At 39.9% G+C, this 20224-nt stretch overlaps 1 protein-coding gene across 3 annotated transcripts; it reads left to right on the forward strand.

The window, feature by feature from the left end:
- The first annotated feature begins 2612 nt into the window (after window positions 1–2612).
- LOC143343401 (synaptic vesicle glycoprotein 2C) lies at window positions 2613–19321 on the forward strand. 3 transcript variants are annotated; one of them, XM_076768278.1, is made up of 11 exons: window positions 2613–2920; window positions 10714–10764; window positions 11367–11528; window positions 14227–14389; window positions 14466–14587; window positions 15038–15276; window positions 15394–15720; window positions 15795–15939; window positions 16230–16389; window positions 17753–17884; window positions 17975–19321. In XM_076768278.1, the coding sequence occupies exons 1-11, from the start codon at window positions 2899–2901 to the stop codon at window positions 18036–18038; spliced, it is 1587 nt and encodes a 528-aa protein (XP_076624393.1). In that variant the 5' UTR covers window positions 2613–2898; the 3' UTR covers window positions 18039–19321. The 3 variants fall into 3 exon arrangements, with proteins under 3 accessions (XP_076624393.1, XP_076624394.1, XP_076624392.1); XM_076768279.1 differs by lacking the exon at window positions 2613–2920 and adding an exon at window positions 7160–7288; XM_076768277.1 differs by lacking the exon at window positions 2613–2920 and adding an exon at window positions 8801–9045.
- Window positions 19322–20224: the final 903 nt, after the last annotated feature.

Consider the following 20224-nt stretch of genomic DNA (forward strand, 5'->3'; position numbering starts at 1 on the left):
TTATAGTGTAAACATTGTTAACTAAAAAATTTGGAACGCCAATGTGGCTCTCAGCCCTCCAATTGTTAGAATCGTTTCAACTCGAATCGAGTTCCGATCGTTAGACGGGAACAAGGTGAACAGGAAATTTCGTAGCTGTTATCGTCACGATGGAAGGACTCGAGCCGGAACAGAACAGAAATCGTTCGATGAACTTTGCTTTACGACAGAAGAATTATCCCATCGTTCGAGGCGCGAAGACCAATTGCCTCGAGCAATGAAGGACCAAGGCTTTCGGGGTCCCGAGAATGTAATAATGGTTTCATTACGTTAAAACGGTGCAATACATTTTTTAGTGCATAAAATTAAACTATTTTACATTTCTATCTACCTCCAATCATTTTAACACTTTCACAACCGCATGTTTGCGCAGTGAAACGTCGCCAGTGGCCGGCAATATTTTGGAAGAAAAAACTTTACGTAAATTCATGAAACAATTAACATTATTATACAACAATATTTTCCCTTTGTGTGATAATTATTGAAACGTACAAATATAAAACAAAATTCATGACAACATAATGAAATTAACTGCTTTTTATAAAATAACGCCATTTAACTAAATTCCGCATTTATTTAATATTTCTCTTTTTGATGAAAGGTCACCGGCAAATAGCGACTGGCCTATCAATGGTACCACGTGAGTGTCACCGGCAAATAGCGACTGGCCTACAAATGACACCACGTGCGTGTCGCCGGCAAATAACCACTGGAATGCCCATGACACCACGTTGGTGTCAGCGGTTGTGAAAGTGTTAATGATACAACTTTGCCTAGGGGCGCAGTGCAATCTATACAGGGTGTTCGGCCTGGGAAAAATTTTAATGGGAGATTCTAGAGGCCAAAATAAGACGAAAATCAAGAATACCAATTTGTTGATGGAGGCTTCCTTAAAAAGTTATTAACGTTTCAAGTTCCGCCCGTACTGAATTTTTTTTCTAGAAAGTGGGTAGGATTTCGAAGGTATGTGTATTCACCAAAAATGATTGTAATTGACCCTCCCAACCGAAAATAATTTTTCCAGAACGATTTGAAATTTTTGAATGTAATTGTTAATAACTTTTTAACGAAGCCTCCATCAACTAATTGGTATTCTTCATTTTCGTCTTATTTTGGTCTCTAGAGTCCCCCATTAAAATTTTTCTCAGGGGTGGCCGAACATCCTGTATAAAGTCCCGATTTTGCAACAAGCGAGGGAATATACACAAGAGAGATTAATTCTAATTACATTTTCCTTAAAAAAGTTTCTTCGAGAGACGAAGATAAAACAGTTTTCTTGAATAACGAATTAAGTTAGGTTAGGTTAATTTTTTTGATACAAACGTATGTACGTGTGCTTTTAACAAAGTATGATTGGTAACCCTACCGGGCAGTTTATATTCGCCCAATGGAATCGTACGTGTGTTTTGGTTAGCGACTAATTAACCGTCTTCTCGTGCGTTCTTCTCTTTTCCTCCATTCAAACAGTTGTTACGCGACATAATTCCGGCAATTGCTCCAATTATTATGGGGTTAAGTGGACGAGCGCGTGTAATGCCGAGCAACGCACGCGAAGAAGAAGGAGGACCGGTAACAATTATCGCCGACAACAGTTTAATCTCCTTCCCCTCGATGGGTATCCTCCTTTCCTAATTTGATTAGCGTCGAGAACGACGGAAAAATTTTCTATGGCGCAAGACATACCCGGTGCTAGCGATGGGAACGACACTGAGAATATTAGATATCAACCCATGAATTGTTATCGCCTCTCGAACGAATCGATTCTATTAATCCTCGCTCACGCGGAGTCTGGATCCATTTAGAACCACGCCAACTGTTTCTTTCTAATACTATGTTGTACAGGGCTTGTAAAAGGAACGATATCCATAAATAATAGTTTTAAATATTTACAAAATGGTGTATTTATATCCACGACAAATGTGTGTATAGTTTTAGCTGCAGATATCGAGCCAGAATTGTAGGGGGCACCACTCAGCAGCAGTTAAGAGGGCCTTAAGTCCCTATGTACCCCTTTCGAAACCTTTGAAAATCTACGAATTTTCAAAGGTTTCGAAGCACAGGCGATTGAACTCGCATAACTGAGCAATATGCCCACTAATTTACGCCTATTTCGATCCATAGAATCGTCGATCATTCTGGTCTATGGCATTTGCATAACGGTTTCTGCTGTTAGCACGTTTCGTATATTCGGCGAAGATTTGTTCTTCTTATACAGAGTGTCTCTTCTAACTCAATTAGACTTTTTCTATTCTAAAATACCCCCTTAAGGCACTCGAGTTAGGGATTGAAATTTAATGTCCTAATATACTGTGTTAATGACATTTAAACGACGTTTCTTCCAATCTGTGAAAGTTTCGATGTCGATAGCTAACGAGCTAGAGACATTAGGATAGGTTGCAAGGAACGGGTGGGATTGGTCAGTTTCTGCCCAAGAGGAAGGAAGAAAATTAACGTTTAGCGGGTTGACGAAAAAGCTTGGCGATTGAGAACGTCTCCACGGCTGTATTTACAGCACACGTGCTTCGAGAGTGACTGATGCCAACGGGGCTTGGAGTCTCTCGATGTTTCGACGGCATTGAACCTCGGACAACGACAGAGTGATGTCCGGTGGCTAATTTCGAAACTGAGGCAACGTTGTCTCGCTACGTGTAGTAGTTTCTAGGAAACGGTGCCTCGATTCAGTCTCCTCCACTTCCGCTGTCCGTCACCCCTGACAGTTAGACAGGGATACCAGGTTCTTGGTGACCTTTATCGAGTGCAATGCGATACAGCCTTCGTTGAAGCTCACCGACCGATTGTTGGTTGCAACAAGTCCATTGTGAATAGATTTCGCATCGTCGTTGCAACCTAAACTCATCGATGGACATTGAAAACGTGAAAGGTAAGTCGGGTAATCGTCGATATCTGTATTTTAGGGTACTGTGAACCGTTTTAACACTTGACCGTTTCGCAAGGTAGATATCGAACACTATGCAGCTGTAGTAAGAGTAATCGCGAGACAGATTTAAATAGACGAAGAAAAAGTGGGGAGGTTGACTTGCAACCAACGTTTGGCGAACGCCGTGGCGAACGTTTAGTGCGATATAGAGATCGACTTGGCGATAAATTTTGGGTAACTTTGCGCGTGGATAAGTTTATTTGGAGTTTATCTATAGTTGAGTATGGTGCGAGTACAAGAGTTGACTTGGACGTTGAAAGTATCGATGATATTGATTTTAGTTGTCTTTGGTTAGAGTAGGCTAGTTGGCTAGGGTGCTATAGTTGATGTGAGAGTTGATTTAGTTGATTTTAACTGAAGTAGTTAATAGTAGATGTGATTTGTTGACGTGGATATTAATACAGATTTTAATTGATAAATAGTTACATGAATTATTGGTTGAAAAGCGAATTTCTTATTAGAATCGTTCTTCAAAGGAATGTAAAAAATGCTGACATATCTTTGAATCGTCCAAATCAACTTTGACCCTGATGCAGCTCTGCTACTAAATAAAAGAGTTAAAAAACAAAATAGTGCGTTCTTATAAAGCATAATAACAATTACAAGTATACAAAAGATCTGGTAAACACTGGATAAGAAAGAAAAGAAATATGTAGGAAAGCGACCTCTTCAAGATAACATTTTATCATGTTACTGACGGAAGCGACTCGTTTTTTCCTCTCGATTAAAATTCCGTTATGCATTTGCCTGAATCTTTCCCACGAACGCAACAATAATGCAACAATAATAATAAATAATGCAAGAAAGTATTGATTACCGAGCCTAGGGAAATGTGAAAATATGTGCCATTTTATTTTATACATACGACTACGCTTAAATAAAATTGTAATTGTTGCATCATACTATTCGATAATACGTGTTCTAGTTTAATAACGATCTACTTTTATTCGAGATTTAAAATCGTGAATCGAAATTATGATTATCTTGGTATTATATGACCGCAATGTCGATTTAATGTTAAAATTTGATTCAAGATTAATGTGATTGACCTTGAAACGTCCTTGAGTCTCCAAATAATTTTTTCCCGCGAAATTCTGACGATCCACCGATATCTATCGAACTCTACATACCAACGTATCTATTTATAGATTAAAACAGAACACTCACAATTTTATTGCCAATAACACGTGTAATTAGAAGCCAAAAACTAATATTCTAATATTAGATTAAAATGGTCAGATAAAACAAATTCTTTCTGCTAAACAGTGAAATAAAAATTTCTAAGATATCGTACAATTACGTTCAATTACGTTGGATCATGGTAGTCATGTAAGATAACGAACAGTTTTTACAAGATGTACAATTAACGATTCGTTAACAAGTATTATTGCATACCAAAACACCTGTCAATATAATACAAATACCATAGGTGGCACACGTTAAATGGTATTGCGTAAACAAATTACCATTACCAGTCTCTTTGGCCAAATAAGCTTATTATCAAGTAATATAATACTGTGGCGCGCATTCGCCAATAACAGTTCGCATGCAAACTAGAATGAACAGACTCGAACCGATACGGTTTATCAGTTTGCAGTCTTTTCATACTGCATGACTTCTCTATGCTACACGAAATTCTACCCAATCTCTTCAGGTACAAACGCACCCTCATCGCGGTTAACTCACGAATAAAAGATTTGTATTCGTCGTTCGAATAAAATTTCTGTGACTCTGTTGCAAGCAAATCTCAGCTGTCGTTGATCCTCGCGCGTGGCTGTCGTGGGCCACAGCTTGCTTGCTTATTATTTAGAGGCCCACCAATACAAATGCGTCGGATCAATGCGTTATCTGCTTAATTGCCTTTATCAGAATCGATAAGACGCTATTGTAGCGTCAAGTGTCTCTACCTAACTATCGTGATTGATTTATCAAACGTGAACGTGTATTCGTACAACGCCCAAGTCGCGTGAGTCGTTTTCAAGTAGGTTTATAGTAAAATTTCAATTTAAAAATTTTTCAACAACCGTGCACACGTGGTTCCGGATGACCAAGAGAAATTTTTTTCTATATGGAAATTAAAATATTGAAAAAAATTTATTGAACATCGTGCGATGGATGTTTCTAAAGATGTCTTCGCCTTTAAAAATGTCTACGAATCCCGTCGTGCCTTGCTCCGATCGTTCCTCGGCCCTTAAGTCAGAAATCCTTCCTTTTGTACGAGTGAAATTGAAATTGAAATTTAAACCGAAACGTGTTTCTCACGAGTAACATTAAAATATTACTCACGTTCGGAAAAGTTGTGTATCGCGTATGCATGGATGCTTTTTACGCAACTATCGCGCCTCGATGATAACGCGAAGCGATTAGAGTTTGGTATCGCTACGCGTTAGAATAAACGTGCATCGTTCCGCAAAAATGCACGAACGAGCCGTGTTTCGCGCGTTATCGTGCATAATTTACAACATACTTTAGGACGGGAACGTGTAGCCGAAAAAAGAAACGTAGCTCGTGGTAAAACGTGTCTACGATAGAATAAAAACAACGTCTACTTATTTTAAATATTTCATTTCAACGAGTTGCAACTCGTGCCTATTTCGCGAAACGCTCGAAGAGGAGTAAATCTTTCGAGCAGCCTACTCGACGTGTTAACTGAAAAATTCAAGTAAATAAACATTGAACTTCGAGTGCCTATTTATCTGCCTCTCGTGCAACTTTTCCAGGCGTTAATCTGACAGATTAGTTTATCTCAATTGCCGTCTGTATCTCACTATGAACTAAATTCCTGTGGCATCTGCATTGCTAATTAGAGATAACGCTTAATGTAATTCCGTAATAAACCGAAATCGCGTGGATTCGTTCTGTTAAATTTTCAACTGCGACACGGGGCCATAGCGTTTGATGCATCTACGACTAACGCTAGAACTACCAACAATTATAATGTATTTATTTGTACCAAATAAATTAAATAAGTTTCTCAACTTCAACTTTATTCATTCTCTTATATGTAGCTTTATTAGAAATTACGAATGGGTCATTTTAACTGCTTTGGTAGTTCTAGTGTTAAGTTGGGGCACGTGACCATTGGACGCCATGTTGAATGGAGGCCTATCGTAATACCATACCACAAAATACGTAAATAATACTTATTATGCCTCTGTGACACAATTTGAGATTTAAATTTTTTAAAAGTTTACGAATAAAATTGTTCTCATTTCTGTTTAAACAACGTCAGAACAGGCAAATTCACGAATATAGGTTACGTTCGTACGTTTCTTTGTGTCTTGCAGCGACTTATACTTCGATATGCCTTATAAAAAGATGGTTAATCTACCAGGAAATTAATAATCCTCGTTCCTTACGCAAGCAGAACGTAAAATTCGTGGAATTCCCAGTTCTATTCAACGGTACGGTCGTCATTATGTTCTCGGAATCCTCGATTGTCGTCGGGCGATCCGTTCGTCGATAATGTCCGATCGTCTAACGAAATCCTAGGATCGAACCGGTCGGGCGAATTTGCAAAACGAGTTTCAGCGTCACGACGATGCCGAGATTAGAAAGCTAGTTTAAAAGAATACGAACCAAAGGATACGGCGCGTCGGGGAGGATGTGTGCCGAGGTGAATGAAAAGAAAGAGTGAATGGCGTCCCTGTTCGGAGGTCAAAGGATCCCATAGACGCGATAAATTCGCAACTGTTCCAAACACAAGGCGTCTTATGCGTTTTTTTCAGAGACTAGACTATTTTACATTGTTTGTATTCTCTCAAAAACCTGATAGGGTTTTCTATTTGTTTTTTTATTAAAGTTGTCTTTTAGCAAGGGGTTCTCGTGCGTCCAGTTCTTATTCTGTAGGTTGCTACTCCATTATTATTCATTACTCGCGTAACAACGTGCTCTATTCGACCTCTTCCCCGAGTTATAACTATGTATGCACTGGTATAACCGATTCTACCAAACTATTTGTATAAAATGAATGCTCGGTAATTCCAAGTTTTCTTTAGTGGTAGATCGACAAAGGTTAAACCTGTGTCAATATCTTGAGTAATCAATTGCACGAATTATTGGAAGAAATTCCAGCAGACGTCACATGTGATTTATGCGTGACAATACACCGTCATATTTCAGCCGAGTAGCCAAACGATTTTCTAACAGATGGATAGGTCAGGTCTTGTCGGATCTATTATTCAGCCAGTTCGTATATTTAAAACTATCGAACTCTTATTTGTTGATCTATTGGAAAGCAATTGTTTCATTTCAAATATTGAGAAACTCTACAACAGGACACCAAGCTGAAAATGGTCACTTCTACTAAAGGTAAATAATTATTATCAAGGTACAAGAATAATTATAATTCGGGAACATGAACTAAATACAGCAATCGGGAGAGTATTTAATAAATGTATTCAACGTTTATAGCTAGTTATTCTAAAATATTTCAAGCATCACGGTTGAGAACCACTGTACATAATGACTCCTTTGTAATTTCATAAATGGAATATTTTTGTCGCGGAGTTTTCAGTCTGGAGTTTTAGTAGGGTTAAAGAAAGATTATCTCTCCGTATCTCTGCTAATGCTCCAGATTAAAAGTTCCACAACAATAATCGTACGTTTACTACTGCGGAATTGTAAACGACTCTCCAGATCCTACTAGCGTTAATTCCATTGGTACACGAAACGAGACCGTATCGACTTATGTAGAAAAGCAATTAGTACGATCAGAATCCACAGCTGGAACGTTGAACCAGATTGTTAACGCTTTGTTTACAGAAACAATTTTCGAAACGTTAAAAAATAATTTGTGTACAATTTACTATTCCAGTTTTCCCAAAAATTTCGTACTATTGTTATCGACCATCGCGTGTCACGTGATACAGTGTAGCTACACAGACCGACTTACGCCATGTAACCATTCTGATCGAATCACGCCACGCGCGAGTAACATTTTGCGTTAAAATATTGTACACTCGTCGGCCGATAAACGACGAAAGATTTATCAGCAGGAAAAGTATACGCACACAAAGTGTGCTGGACAGTGTGAAATCTTGCAATTAGGCAGATTAGATTATTTGTCACGTAGCGTGGGAAGACGCGAGCAGAAATTTAAAATAAGAGGTTATGTGATATCGTGAAAAGCGTTACGCTATCGCGCACTCTGAAAACGAGCGTTTCTCAAATGGACCTCGATAACGAGGGAAAAGAAAATTTTTGATCGGTTATTTTAATAGACTAGATAATTGACTCGTGACCTTTTCAACGAACCAAAAATGTTTCTTATTGTTTTCTTGCGTTTTGGGTTAGGTCTGCTGTGGTACTGTGTCCAACAAACGCGTAAGATAACAAAATTATCTAAATTCCTGCTAACTTTTATCCAAAATAGCGTTCTAAAATCGTGTGAACGGGTTAGGTTGCAAAGGAAATCTGATCTCGATGTTTTCAAAGCACCCGAATTATCCGCGACAAAGACAATTGGCACGCGTGACATTTTCCCCCGTATCTCGCGTGTCGTTTTCACTGGAATTTCGTATTTGGCGAGCGTATCGAACGCTCGGTGTAAACTGGCACGCATGAGCGACGTCAAGAGGTTAACCGCGGCGTCGATGCTGCGTCTTTTTCGACGTTACCGATGGGAACGAACCGATAACGCCGTCCACGGCGTTCGTTTTGATCGATACGTCGCGCGTTCGTCGCCACCGATCGGTTTTCACGCCGTTGGGAACGATAAGGCGCTCATCGATCGCGTAGATGCGGACGTACGGGCGCGTTTCGCGGGAACGCCGGGCGTGCGAGCGGAAAAAAGCAGTAATGCAACGACAAAGGCGGCGGGCAGCAGGTTTATTATTGCAGTTGATTAGGGGGGAGGCGCAGTTGGTTAGGTGATCTCGTGGAGAGCGAAACGCGCGGCGTGTACCGAGCAAGACCGCGCGAGTAGTGCGAAACCAGCAAGAAAGGCGTCGGCGCAGCGATGCGTTAGTGTCGCGCGCGTACGATGTCCAGCGATATCGCTCGATTGGAACACGAGCCAGCCGCGTCCGAGCCGCTAGTCGCAGGAGATGCTGCGTTCACGTTGCAAGGTAATATTTATTTCACGCACAGACAAAACCAGTCCAAAGCAACGACAGTAAACCGAAACGCTTCGAAGCTTCGAGAGTCTCGATAAGTTTTTTGAACAGTGATGGGGGGAATTTCGAATCGTTTCGAAGCTTTGAATTCTCCAAGTTTCGGTGGTGTCGTTTTCGAGGGGGATGAACATTAGCATAACGTTACGAACGTTAACCGGTGGGTCGCTCGGGTCGTTTACTGGCAACCAGTTCTCCGTGCTCTCCTTCGATCGTTGGATTATATTTTGTCTTTTTTCGTCGCATCATTTTCGAACGAATTCTCGAACGCGTGTAGCAGGTTCAGGAAACGAGACTAGTTCTGAGGTAACGGAATCCACCTCACGTAAAACCGTTTCGTACCTGGTATCTGTAGTTCGAAATCCATGTACTTGGGTGACATAATATTGGAGAGGGTTCGAGGAAGTATTCGTAATTGATGCCCAAATCTGTTTTAGGGACTGTGTTTAATCTTTAAGGGATAAAAATAATTGTCTTCCTACGGTTATGTAATTAACAAAAACCACGTTGTTATGTAGTGTAGAGAGGAGTCCAGTTAAAAGAACTCATTCTTGGCGGATTAGATCGAAAACGTGTGAGCAATAAAGGGTCAACGAACGTGCAAAATTTCAATAAAATCGGTGACTCTTGTCAGGTCACTTTCAACTTTAAACTGGCGTTGCTTCGACTCCTGTGTTTCCACTTTGTTTATACGATGATATACCGGCGTTTTAACGACTTCTCGATGCAATTGCGACAGGAACGAGCGTCGACTCGAAGAAAATGTGTTCCGAAAACGTCGAAGCCGAGGGGGTAGAGGCAAGTGTTTGCCAAAGCACTCGGGGCAACGGCTCGAGCGCGTTTAGGTCGACGAGAACAAAGAAACACACGAGCGCGCGTGGCGTTGGACGAACAGGTCAGCGCCATGCAGCCGCGAATAGCACGAAAAACGGTTTATCGGAAACCGGAGCCTCGAGAGGAGGGATGAGCCTCGTCCTTTAGCCAGCGCGCTCCGTTGTGACGTTTCGTGTTGTTGTCCCGACAGACGCAATGTGTTCGTCTGGGACCCTGAGGGCTCCAGGAATCGTTTTTATTCTCGGAATAACCGCTCGGCGAAGTATCATTGAGAAACGAAACGTTGAGACACGATCCAGAAACTAAACTAAAGGGGCAAGGGGACTCCGACTGACAACTCTACCCTAATCCCTTCCACTTTTCAGGTTCTTCGTTATTATTGGCCAAGTCCTGACTATACTTTATCGAACGAGACGAGACAGCTGACGGATAGTTCTGTCTTTGTTCATTGACTGTTCATCTCTGCCAACAACTCGATTATTTTATTACGTTGATGTTTCTCTGACAATTTTGCAGAATGTATTTATGAAACAAAAACCAAACTTTGTACACGTTATATTTTTTTAACGCGTTCGTCAGTTTTCACTTGAATTTGTTTTATTCGAGCACACAAATGGTATGATCGATTTAAAGCAAGAACTACCCTTTCAAGAATGATCTCTTTTAAAAGAAAAATATTGTTGTCCAGGGCCCTGCTAGAGGTTACTGCGCTACTGTCTGACTTTCACGCGAGCCCATGCAGTTATCATTCCCTTTTGCACGTAACCGATGATTTTCTTCTGTTCGCAGGAACGAAACAGACGGCAGAAAGCGTTGCTCAAGATGCCGTCGACCAAACAGGTATTCCTCGTTCCCATTTCGATATTAGATACCAGAAAATATTGCACAATTGAAAATCGTAATGTATAAAATGACTACTAGTACAAAACCGGAATTCCAAGACTTTTTAATAAACAATAAACGAAAATTTCTAAGGCATTTCAAGATTACTTCATTATTCTCCATTTGCAATTAGTATTTTTACATATTCTGCAAGGTGAGACGTGCTTTCGTTGAAAATGAGACGACGAAACTCGACTCTATCATGGACGTCATTCGTTAGACTATTGTAAACATTCTATTTACTCAAGGTTTAGTCTATCAAGTGATAAAAATAACTGCAATAAATCCTGTACGATGGTTCTAATAGACGTGCTTTGGTTCAACCTGTCTGATCTAGTTACAAATTTTTATTAAGATTGTCTATGGTTGTGATCTTGAAACGACCTTAACACGTGCTTTTCAAAATGCATGCATTCAGCAGAAACAATAAGTAATTGCAGATTCATTAACGTCAATAGATACTCTACTGTTTTGGCTTCATTTTATCATCGATATAATTATTAAATAAACAGTAATGCCTTCGTTGTTCTTAGTATTTTTTCTTTGTCCTATTCCAACAGGATTTGGCAAATTTAACCTTAAGGTTATGGCCGTCTGCAGTCTGATTTTCATGAACGTGGCATTCAGCATAACCAGCATTGGATTCATACTACCTTCAGCAGCATGCGACTTTCAAATGACCACGGTGGACAAGGGCCGCTTAAGCGCCGCTCCGATGTTAGGTAATCCTTTATTTTACTCTAATAATATAGTGTAAATATTTACACGTATATAGTAAATTCCAAAACAACTCGTTACGTATTGTTTTCCATTCACATTTATCGTGATCTATCGTTTCTTTCGACATATTTTTTTTGTATTTCTCGCATCGATGATAATCATAACGCGTAGAAAAACAGCGAATTATTTTTGTCACGCTTTGGTCCAGCGACGATATAATAACGGCGTTGTTTTGGTCGATTCCCGAGCCAGGATTCGAGCGCATTTGCCAATTTGTTATTTATAACCACGGACAAAGGGTCTGAGTCAGTATTTTCTGAAATCAGCAAATAAGCTGTCCTGGTGCGGAAGGCTGTTTCAAATGATTCACTCAGTGTCGCGGACAGCCGCTTCGATACAGTGACGCTTAAAACCGACCCTTTCGTCAAATTCATCGCACGAAAATAGGACTTAAAAACGTCTAGGAATGAAATCTATCGAAGATAACAAAGAAGCCTTACAAATGACGATAGAATGAATAGTGATAGAGGAACAAATCTTAGACTTTGTCTAACTTGCAAACGCAATACACAGGTTGTGCACCGCTGCTTTAATGTTTAATTATTCGTCAAACGATACGGTATTGGCGGCAGCTTTCTATCGTATTTCTTAGGATCGTTCCCCGTTCGTTTTTTTTTTTCTTTGCGTTGACGCAGCGTGCGTGTGCAATCAGCGAAAGTATAGTCTGCCTTATCACTAGAATTAGTCTTTCTTGCGTGCCTTTCCTGCGACACACACACGCCCTTTCATCGATCTAATCTAAAACAGTCGTATCGATTATACGTGTCGTTTCAAAAAGGGTTTCGGCTGCTCGGGAACTGAGACAAGCCCCCTTACCGTATCATATAAATTTACGATAATTTAAATTCGAGTCAACGATAAAAAATAACAGCCCCCCCCCAAAAAAAAGAATTTGTTGCAAATGATGAGATTAGTTCCTCTTGCTACTTGTAATATTTTATTTAAACCACAAAGCCAAATTAAATAGGGCCCATCTCACGATTTCAATCACTGTTAGATACGTCATTAAGGTCATTATCTTGAGTAATGATATGAATGATTCAGTCGGCGTCCGTTGTTTATTAAAAAGTTATTATCATAATAGGATGAATATTCATGTATGGTCGGTTTCCTTCAAAGGTTAATGATCTTGACACGTGTCGTTAGTAACAAAAAAATAAACCGTGTTTGCACAACGAGGGGTCGGGAGGAAACCTAACTAATATGATTTAAGTTTGAATTTCAAGTCTCGAGCGAAAGCAACAAAGATAAAAATTCTTGCAAGAAAGTGTCGAAGCAAATGTGTTTAAATGGAACGCGATGTAAATTAAATGAATTGCTCAAAGCATATGTTGTTACACTCAGGGTCGTGCAATGTCCAACAGCCGCGACTGGGAACAAGGAAACTATAGTTCAATAACCGTGCTCGATTTCTTTTAACATGTTGACTGTCTCATATAAGTTCCGTAACTGTAATTTTTTAGATTCTATAGAAAAGGATAATTTAAGTATCCTCGTCAATTTTTGAACATTCTGTACATCAATGAGTGACACATTGAGAAACACGATGGAACGCGTATTCGACCGGGCAACACTCACACGACTGGAATGTAAATAATTAAACCTTGAAGACTCGTATAATGCCAGAACGTGACTTGCCCCCTCCCCTTACCCCCTTTCCATTTTTTTTACAATCCATTGTTGCGTTTTATTTAATGTCACGTGGAGAAAATTAAACGTCAAGTGTCATAACAAAGAGCCTATTATATTTTTTTATTCTTCAACAACAAAGTGGTAATAATTGATCTACTTATCCCTGTCGGAGATCAATTATCAGTCATTTTGCATTATACCATAATCACTGGAAAATCCATTGCGTTCACCTTGCACGGCAGTACAACTCCGCGCCGTACGTAGCAATTGCATCATTTATTGACGATTAACGATCGATCGTGACAAGAATCGAAAGGCATTATCTCGCGCAACATTGAACGTTTTCTCTACACATAAACATTCTAAGCAAAAAATGTGCGATCTACTAACATTTTCTCGCACCGTGTAATTATGGGAGAAAGTTTTACACCCGGTGTAAATAACTACGCTGTTCTGTTCGAGCCTGATCAACCAAATACGGTTCTTAACTATTTATATAAAATTTATGAATAAACCTACATTTTCTGTCACATAATCACGTTGAATCTTCATTTTCATTTTAAAACACGTGAAAACGTATTAGAACAAACACAACTACTATACCTGTGCAGATATAATAATTGTGTTTCGTCGTTTCTCCGCTGGAGGTGCTAATAGTAGGCAACTATTCTTTGGTCCATTGTACATTCTGTACTTCGTTGGCAACTATGTTTAGCTGATCTCAATTGTGTCGGTTATCGAATTACAGGTGACCCTCGATAGTTGCAAAAAGATGGCGCTGAGCATGCCTGCATTTATCGAGGTAACAAGCTGAATAACAAGCAACTCCACATGTACAATTCATTTCCACTAGCTGCGTTGGGAGACTTTCATTTTCAACTTCATTAGTCGCTAATTGACCATGTTTACTTTATTAATCAACAGAGCGCACCAAACGAGGTTCTCGTGCAATATTCGAGGTTGCACTAACCGAGACTTCTGTATCTGCATAATTACGTAAATTTGTAGGTATGCTGGCTGGTTCCTACATATGGGGGTGCTACGCAGCCATAAAAGGACGAAGGCTATCACTGTTGGTTGCTTTGTTTCTCCACGGAATCTCCGAGTTATTAGCGTCGGTGGTGCCTCTCTATTGGGTCTTCCTGTTTCTAAAATTTCTAAGCGGTGCAGCGTTAGTACGACATGTGTCATTCTGCTAGGGTCAATCGCTTTATCGGCAAACGATAATAAAATATTAACATTTTCAGCATGAACGGGCAGTCGGCGGTCGTCTTTCTATACTTGGGTGAATTTCAACCAACCAAATATCGCGACAAGATGCTCTCGTGGATGGAGATGGCTTGGGTGCTAGGGATGATCATTCTGGCAGGTGAACACTCGGATGAAAACTAGTTATTTATTGGCTAGGGACATTTTTATGGAACTTGGCTCACAAAATAAGCATTGAAGATAAGAAAAAATGTTAAATATAAACAGAATCTTGTACGAATAATCACTAGGTGTATAAATATAAATTTCATCGCATCTGTAGAAGGCTCCACTATAGCCAATCTAATCGTTTGTGGTGGCGCCATCTATGGTTGAATGGAGCTTGTATTCGACCCTTATGATTCCTCTATTGGAAGCTTTATCTTTGTGCCAGATTCCACAAAAATTAGAAATACTCGATTCAGGCGATATTTCTTATTAGAAGAATTACATCTTCTCTTCTTAGAGTTCATTGGAACTTTTTTACGTATATCCAAAGAAAACATTGAGGCAATAAGTATTTAGGCGCCAAATGCATCCTTTTTTTAAACGGAGGTAATTTTGTTTTCAGGTGTCGGTTGGATAATCATTCCACTGGAAGTAAACATGGTAATTGGAGGTGTGGTTTATCATTCGTGGAATCTTTTCGTTTTTATATGCTCCCTGCCAGCCTTACTAACCGGCACCTGGCTAATATTTTTCCCCGAGACACCCAAGTATCTTGCCGAGACCGGACAGAACGTCCAAATGTTGGACGTACTGATGAGAATGTATTCGGAGAACAGTGGGAAACTACCAAAGGAATATACAGTAAGCTATTCCATTTTGGAAAACAGTGGTCAGCTACTAGAATAGAGAACAGTTCGCTTTTCCAGCACTATGATGCTCTATCGTTTCATACTTGAGAACACTGAAACTGATTTCCAGACGAAACTACGAAACTGTGGGAACAATAATCTCAACGATCTAGTGCATCAAATAATGCACACGAGGGACGAAGATAACGAGGAAGAAAAGTCCTTCCAGTTAATGATAAACGACATCTGGACGAAAACCGTGATGATCCTGAAGCCCCCGTTCCTATGCAGGACAATAGTCGTGTGTTTGATCGCCTGTTTCGTCACATCCTCTTATTACACGCTCACGTTGTGGCTACCAGAGCTGTTTCACAGATACGCCGACTTCCAAGAGGCGTATCCTAATGAAACGGCCAGCGTCTGTACCCTGAAGAGCGTGAAGAACAATACCGCGGCAGTAAGTTGAACGTTGAAAATTCTATTCGACCGTACCACTTGTCCACCTTCGTCTGACTTCGTTTATTTACACAGGCGCTGTCGGATGATCCGTTCAATTGCGAATCCAGAGTACAAATTAGCGTATTTGTCCATACGTTCATCTTGGGAGCCTCTTGCATCCCGACGGGTTTGATATTACCGCTCCTGGTTAACTATGTAGGATACAAATTTTTCCTCGGTAAGTGAAATCCTTTGTCTCTGAGCAAACGCTCGTCGAAGATCAACTTTATGCTATCGGTTGTACTTGTCATAGTCGCCATATTTGTTCTGCTTTACTATTCTGGGATATTCAGAACACTTCATCGTTGAGTGGAGAACTTAGTTCCTGGAGCAATCGTCCATGAAACAAAAAGCTTGTGTTTCCAGAATACAAACTCGAGGTTCAATATCGAAGACGAGTACATGGTAGATGACGTTGATCGAAACCGTACAAACTTCAGGATATGCTAAATATCTTTTATGTTTCAGTAATAACAGCTTTTATATCTGCCATCGTGACCGCCTGTCTCTTCCTGGTGAAGACGTCCATCCAAAACTTGATACTCTCTTGCGCCTACGAATCGGTCACATCCGTCTGCCTTAGCGTGGTATACTGCCTTCTAGTTGATCTCTATCCAACGCATTTAAGGTAACTTTCTACGAGGATTGATGTCAGCAATTTTCCAAATTTTCCGTTAGGACTGTAATAAGCTCGTTTTCCAAGCATTTGAATATTAAAAATTAAGATTAAGTCAGGTTAAGTCTAAGTTACGTTCGAGTTGAGATACGACCGAACCGAATTGGCCACGTGTGGAGTTTGTAAGATTGACCTAGGGTTGCGTTAGACGCAAGATCGGACTAAATTAGATCCGAGTTAAGAATAGATCTGGGTTACGTTTGTGATTCGCATACGCGAAGTCTGAGTTAGGCTGTGTTCGGTCTAATCTAAATTTGATTATGTAGTAAACCTGATTAAAGAGTAAATGAAATCTGAGTCGATAGAATGTTGGGTCTGTGTTAAGTCCTGCTGGATGTATAAATAGAATTTGAGATTGGCTGATCATTAGATCTGAAGACCGATCAATTTCGTAGAACTTTATCGCTATTATTTTCAGATAAAACGTTTGTACGCGTGTTGTGATCCATACTGTAAATTTCAATTTCTTGAAAATGAAAGAACAACTCAACTCTAGATTACGTTTTTCTTAACATAAAATGATCAATGAGTCATTCGCAAATAACCGTGTTCTCGATGCATTTGCGTCACGAAACATCCAATAGATTCAAAACACAAAAGAAGAATGCAATCGGCAGGAAGGATTTATTCGACTCAATACGAGCGAGTTCAACTTTGACCGTGCATAAACACGGTCTCGTTGCTGTTTACGCAGCTGTTTTGTCTTATTTGATACAATTTTTATTGGCCAATAAATGTCAATGAGAGAATTAGGGGATCAAGTCGGCGCTCAATTCGTGAACTAGCGGGGAGATAAAATTTTTGCGAACGCCGTCTATAACGTTCCGGATATCTCCACGAAAGATAAGGCCAATTAAGTAGGTGATCGTCTCTGTCGAACGGTGTAACGCCCTGACCATTTCCTGATAAATAAAACTTGTTATGTCGCTCGGTATCACCGATTGGAATACCACTAGCGAGAAATCAGTCACCTTAACTATCGACATTGGCACTCGGTTGTTTTTTCTATCGCTTATCAATCGATGTATACCGATGGTATAAATATCCGCCCGTAACATTTATATTCTTCTATCTAGTTATTTATAATCGAGCGATTGGATCGAGTCGATTATCTATATTATTTAAGAAATACCATGACGGTCACTCTTGAACATCGTTGAGTGTTTAGCATTTCAATGCCAACTGTATCATTGCGAAAACAATAGTCATCCATAGACTGTATATGTAATAATATACGGTGTCCCCTAGTGTATGGGAACAACTTCAACAATGGCTTCTTCTATGTAAACTTAAACAACGATGGTTTCCTTTTCAGGGCAATGGCTGCTGGTTTGTCGGCTTTTATCAGTCGAATAGGTGCTATAAGTGGTACTCTGATGATCGGGTACTTGATCGATGATTACTGCACGTTGGTGATCGTTATAGTGGCTGCTCAACTCTTCTGCACGTATCCAAACTCGTGTCTCTTCTTATAGCTTTGTTTCACCGTACATAAATCTCACTAATTTTTGAAATATCCATTTTGTGTTGCAGTGAGCGGGATACTTGCTCTGTTCACGCCAGGCAGAAAGAGGCCGAACAAACACAACGAGAAATCCTAACGAAAGTAGGGGACTCCGCGTGATCGTAAACGAAATAAAAGAAAATAGAAATCTTCTGTATTCGTAATATCGTATTATAAACGTCTAAGGTTATACTTTAACACGATGTAAATGCATTTCATGTAGAAACGAAACGTAAGTGCCTTCTTATACACGAATCGTTTTGCACTGCTCGAAAGTACTTGAAGGGAGATGTTCGAGTGACCAATTCAGCAAAAATGTTACTTAAAGTGGTACTTAAACGCACAGTGATTTTGTTATCTTCGAAATTTCCCACGTTCTTCGCGAACACGGTTCTCTGATGATTTCGAGCAGCGCCCATTGCGCTTATTTTAAAAATAAAGAAGTACGCAATCGAACGCGATCAATATCGTACACCAGGGGTGGCGAATTGCGGCAATTTTCACTTTCGTAACTTTTATTACGGCAAATGAACGTTCTCTCGATGAAGTTCGTTGCCCCTGTCGTACACTATGTATATTTTATTACGTAACTAACTAACGCTTTAGTATAAAGGCTTAAGAAAAGTACTTTAAGAAGACGAGTGTAATTAGCCGAATCTCTTATGAAAGGAGCTTTTACTACTGTAAGAATACGCTCTTGCAAAGGTGCGACTCATTATTAATAATACTTGCTTATTCCGCGTAACGCACAGGATTGTTGCAAATGTTTAGGGAGAGAATGATGGAGTCAATCTTTCGATCAGAGAAGCCTTATTACTCAATATTGTATAAGATGGTTCTAAATGATTTTATCTAAAAATATAGTTCTATGAGGGAATAGAGTCTAAGTAAAATAAACGAAAGGGTAACTTTGTCGACACAGTACGAAGAATATTGAGAAATGAGAGATGGTTCGAGACTCTGCCTGGTCTCCTTGCCCTTAATGCGAGTACCAAAATATTCTAGATAAGTTTCTCTTAAATTTCTCCAATTTTATCTGTTCTCTCGCCGTACGACTAAAGAGCTTGGGATTGTAGATTAACGTACTTGTACTTAATCGCGTGAAGAACAACAAAGCAAGAAGAAAATGCTCAATTAAACGATTATCGCAACGATCTCTTATTGTAAACGCAAGCGGTATGATACTTGACTTAGATGCAATTGTATGATAATAAAGAGCTTGAATCTACCCGATAGGCGGATCCCAAATTGGAACGTCGATCGCATTTCCAACGCGTTTTATCGTCACTTTATTTTTCTATGTACGAAACTTTTTATATTGTAGACTGTTTATATGCCGGCCATTTAAGCGCAATAAAAAAAGTATTCGTATCGAACCGATCAACTGGATTTTGTTATTTGTTATCCTGATACCATTTCACTAAGGGTACACAACACAATGACACTTAAACGAGTACTTATCAAGGAGTGTAATAATACACTTCAGGTTCCTTTTTGGTCACTGTAATTCACTAAACGTAACACGATACATTTTGAGAGATGCACTTCACCATTTCTGTGTCCTCAGCGATTAATGACCGTATTGGATGTGTTGTTTGGAAGATACTGATACTGTCCAGGGCTAGGAGAACTTACGGTTTACCTGCAAGGATATTCTCTTTTGGGTCTGGGTAGAATCTGATGTTTGCAACAACAGCACTAGGTCTAGGATCCGTTCTTCCTTCCTCACCAAATGTACACAACACAATGACACTTAAACGAGTACTTACTAAGAAGTATAATAACACACTTCAGGTAACTTTTGGTCACTGTAATTCACTAAATGTAACACGGTACACTTTGAGGAAAGTAAGGACATTTTCTTTTGCACTACCACTCACTCGTTCGCACCCTGTACCGATCCGATACAGGGCCCCAGGGGTCCCACGTGGAGGTGAAATGAGTGGATTTGACCAAAGTGAGCCCACCAACTTTGCCGAAGTTCTCCGCAACGAGGAGGCCACTATCCAAATAGTGGATAGTGGTCCAGGTATTAGAGAACATCAGCTTAATCGGGGTTTTCGACCTGCCAAACGTCAGGAAGTCCCACTCCAGCCTCATACCCCCGTATATTGCTAAACATATTGTACAACAATTATAGAAATATCTACAAAGAGAGAAGATAAGAGCGTATCGTCGCCTCTTTCATCAGCAACAAAGAAACGCAGATACGCCATCGATCTTCGTTTCATCATGTTCGGAGACGTCGTTTTAGAAATCAAATAACATGAATTTCTTGTGATT

Source organism: Colletes latitarsis, chromosome 7, assembly GCF_051014445.1.
Source record: "Colletes latitarsis isolate SP2378_abdomen chromosome 7, iyColLati1, whole genome shotgun sequence".
Classification (NCBI taxonomy): Eukaryota; Metazoa; Arthropoda; class Insecta; order Hymenoptera; family Colletidae; genus Colletes; species Colletes latitarsis.

Bases quoted from the DNA above. Each gene is read 5' to 3' on its own strand.
- LOC143343401 (XM_076768277.1), top strand. From the start codon at position 8,961: ATGTCCAGCGATATCGCTCGATTGGAACACGAGCCAGCCGCGTCCGAG. The intron at 15,721-15,794 runs GTAAGTTGAACG...TTATTTACACAG, and splicing joins TGAAGAACAATACCGCGGCA to GCGCTGTCGGATGATCCGTT. The intron at 15,940-16,229 runs GTAAGTGAAATC...TTTATGTTTCAG, and splicing joins AGGATACAAATTTTTCCTCG to TAATAACAGCTTTTATATCT.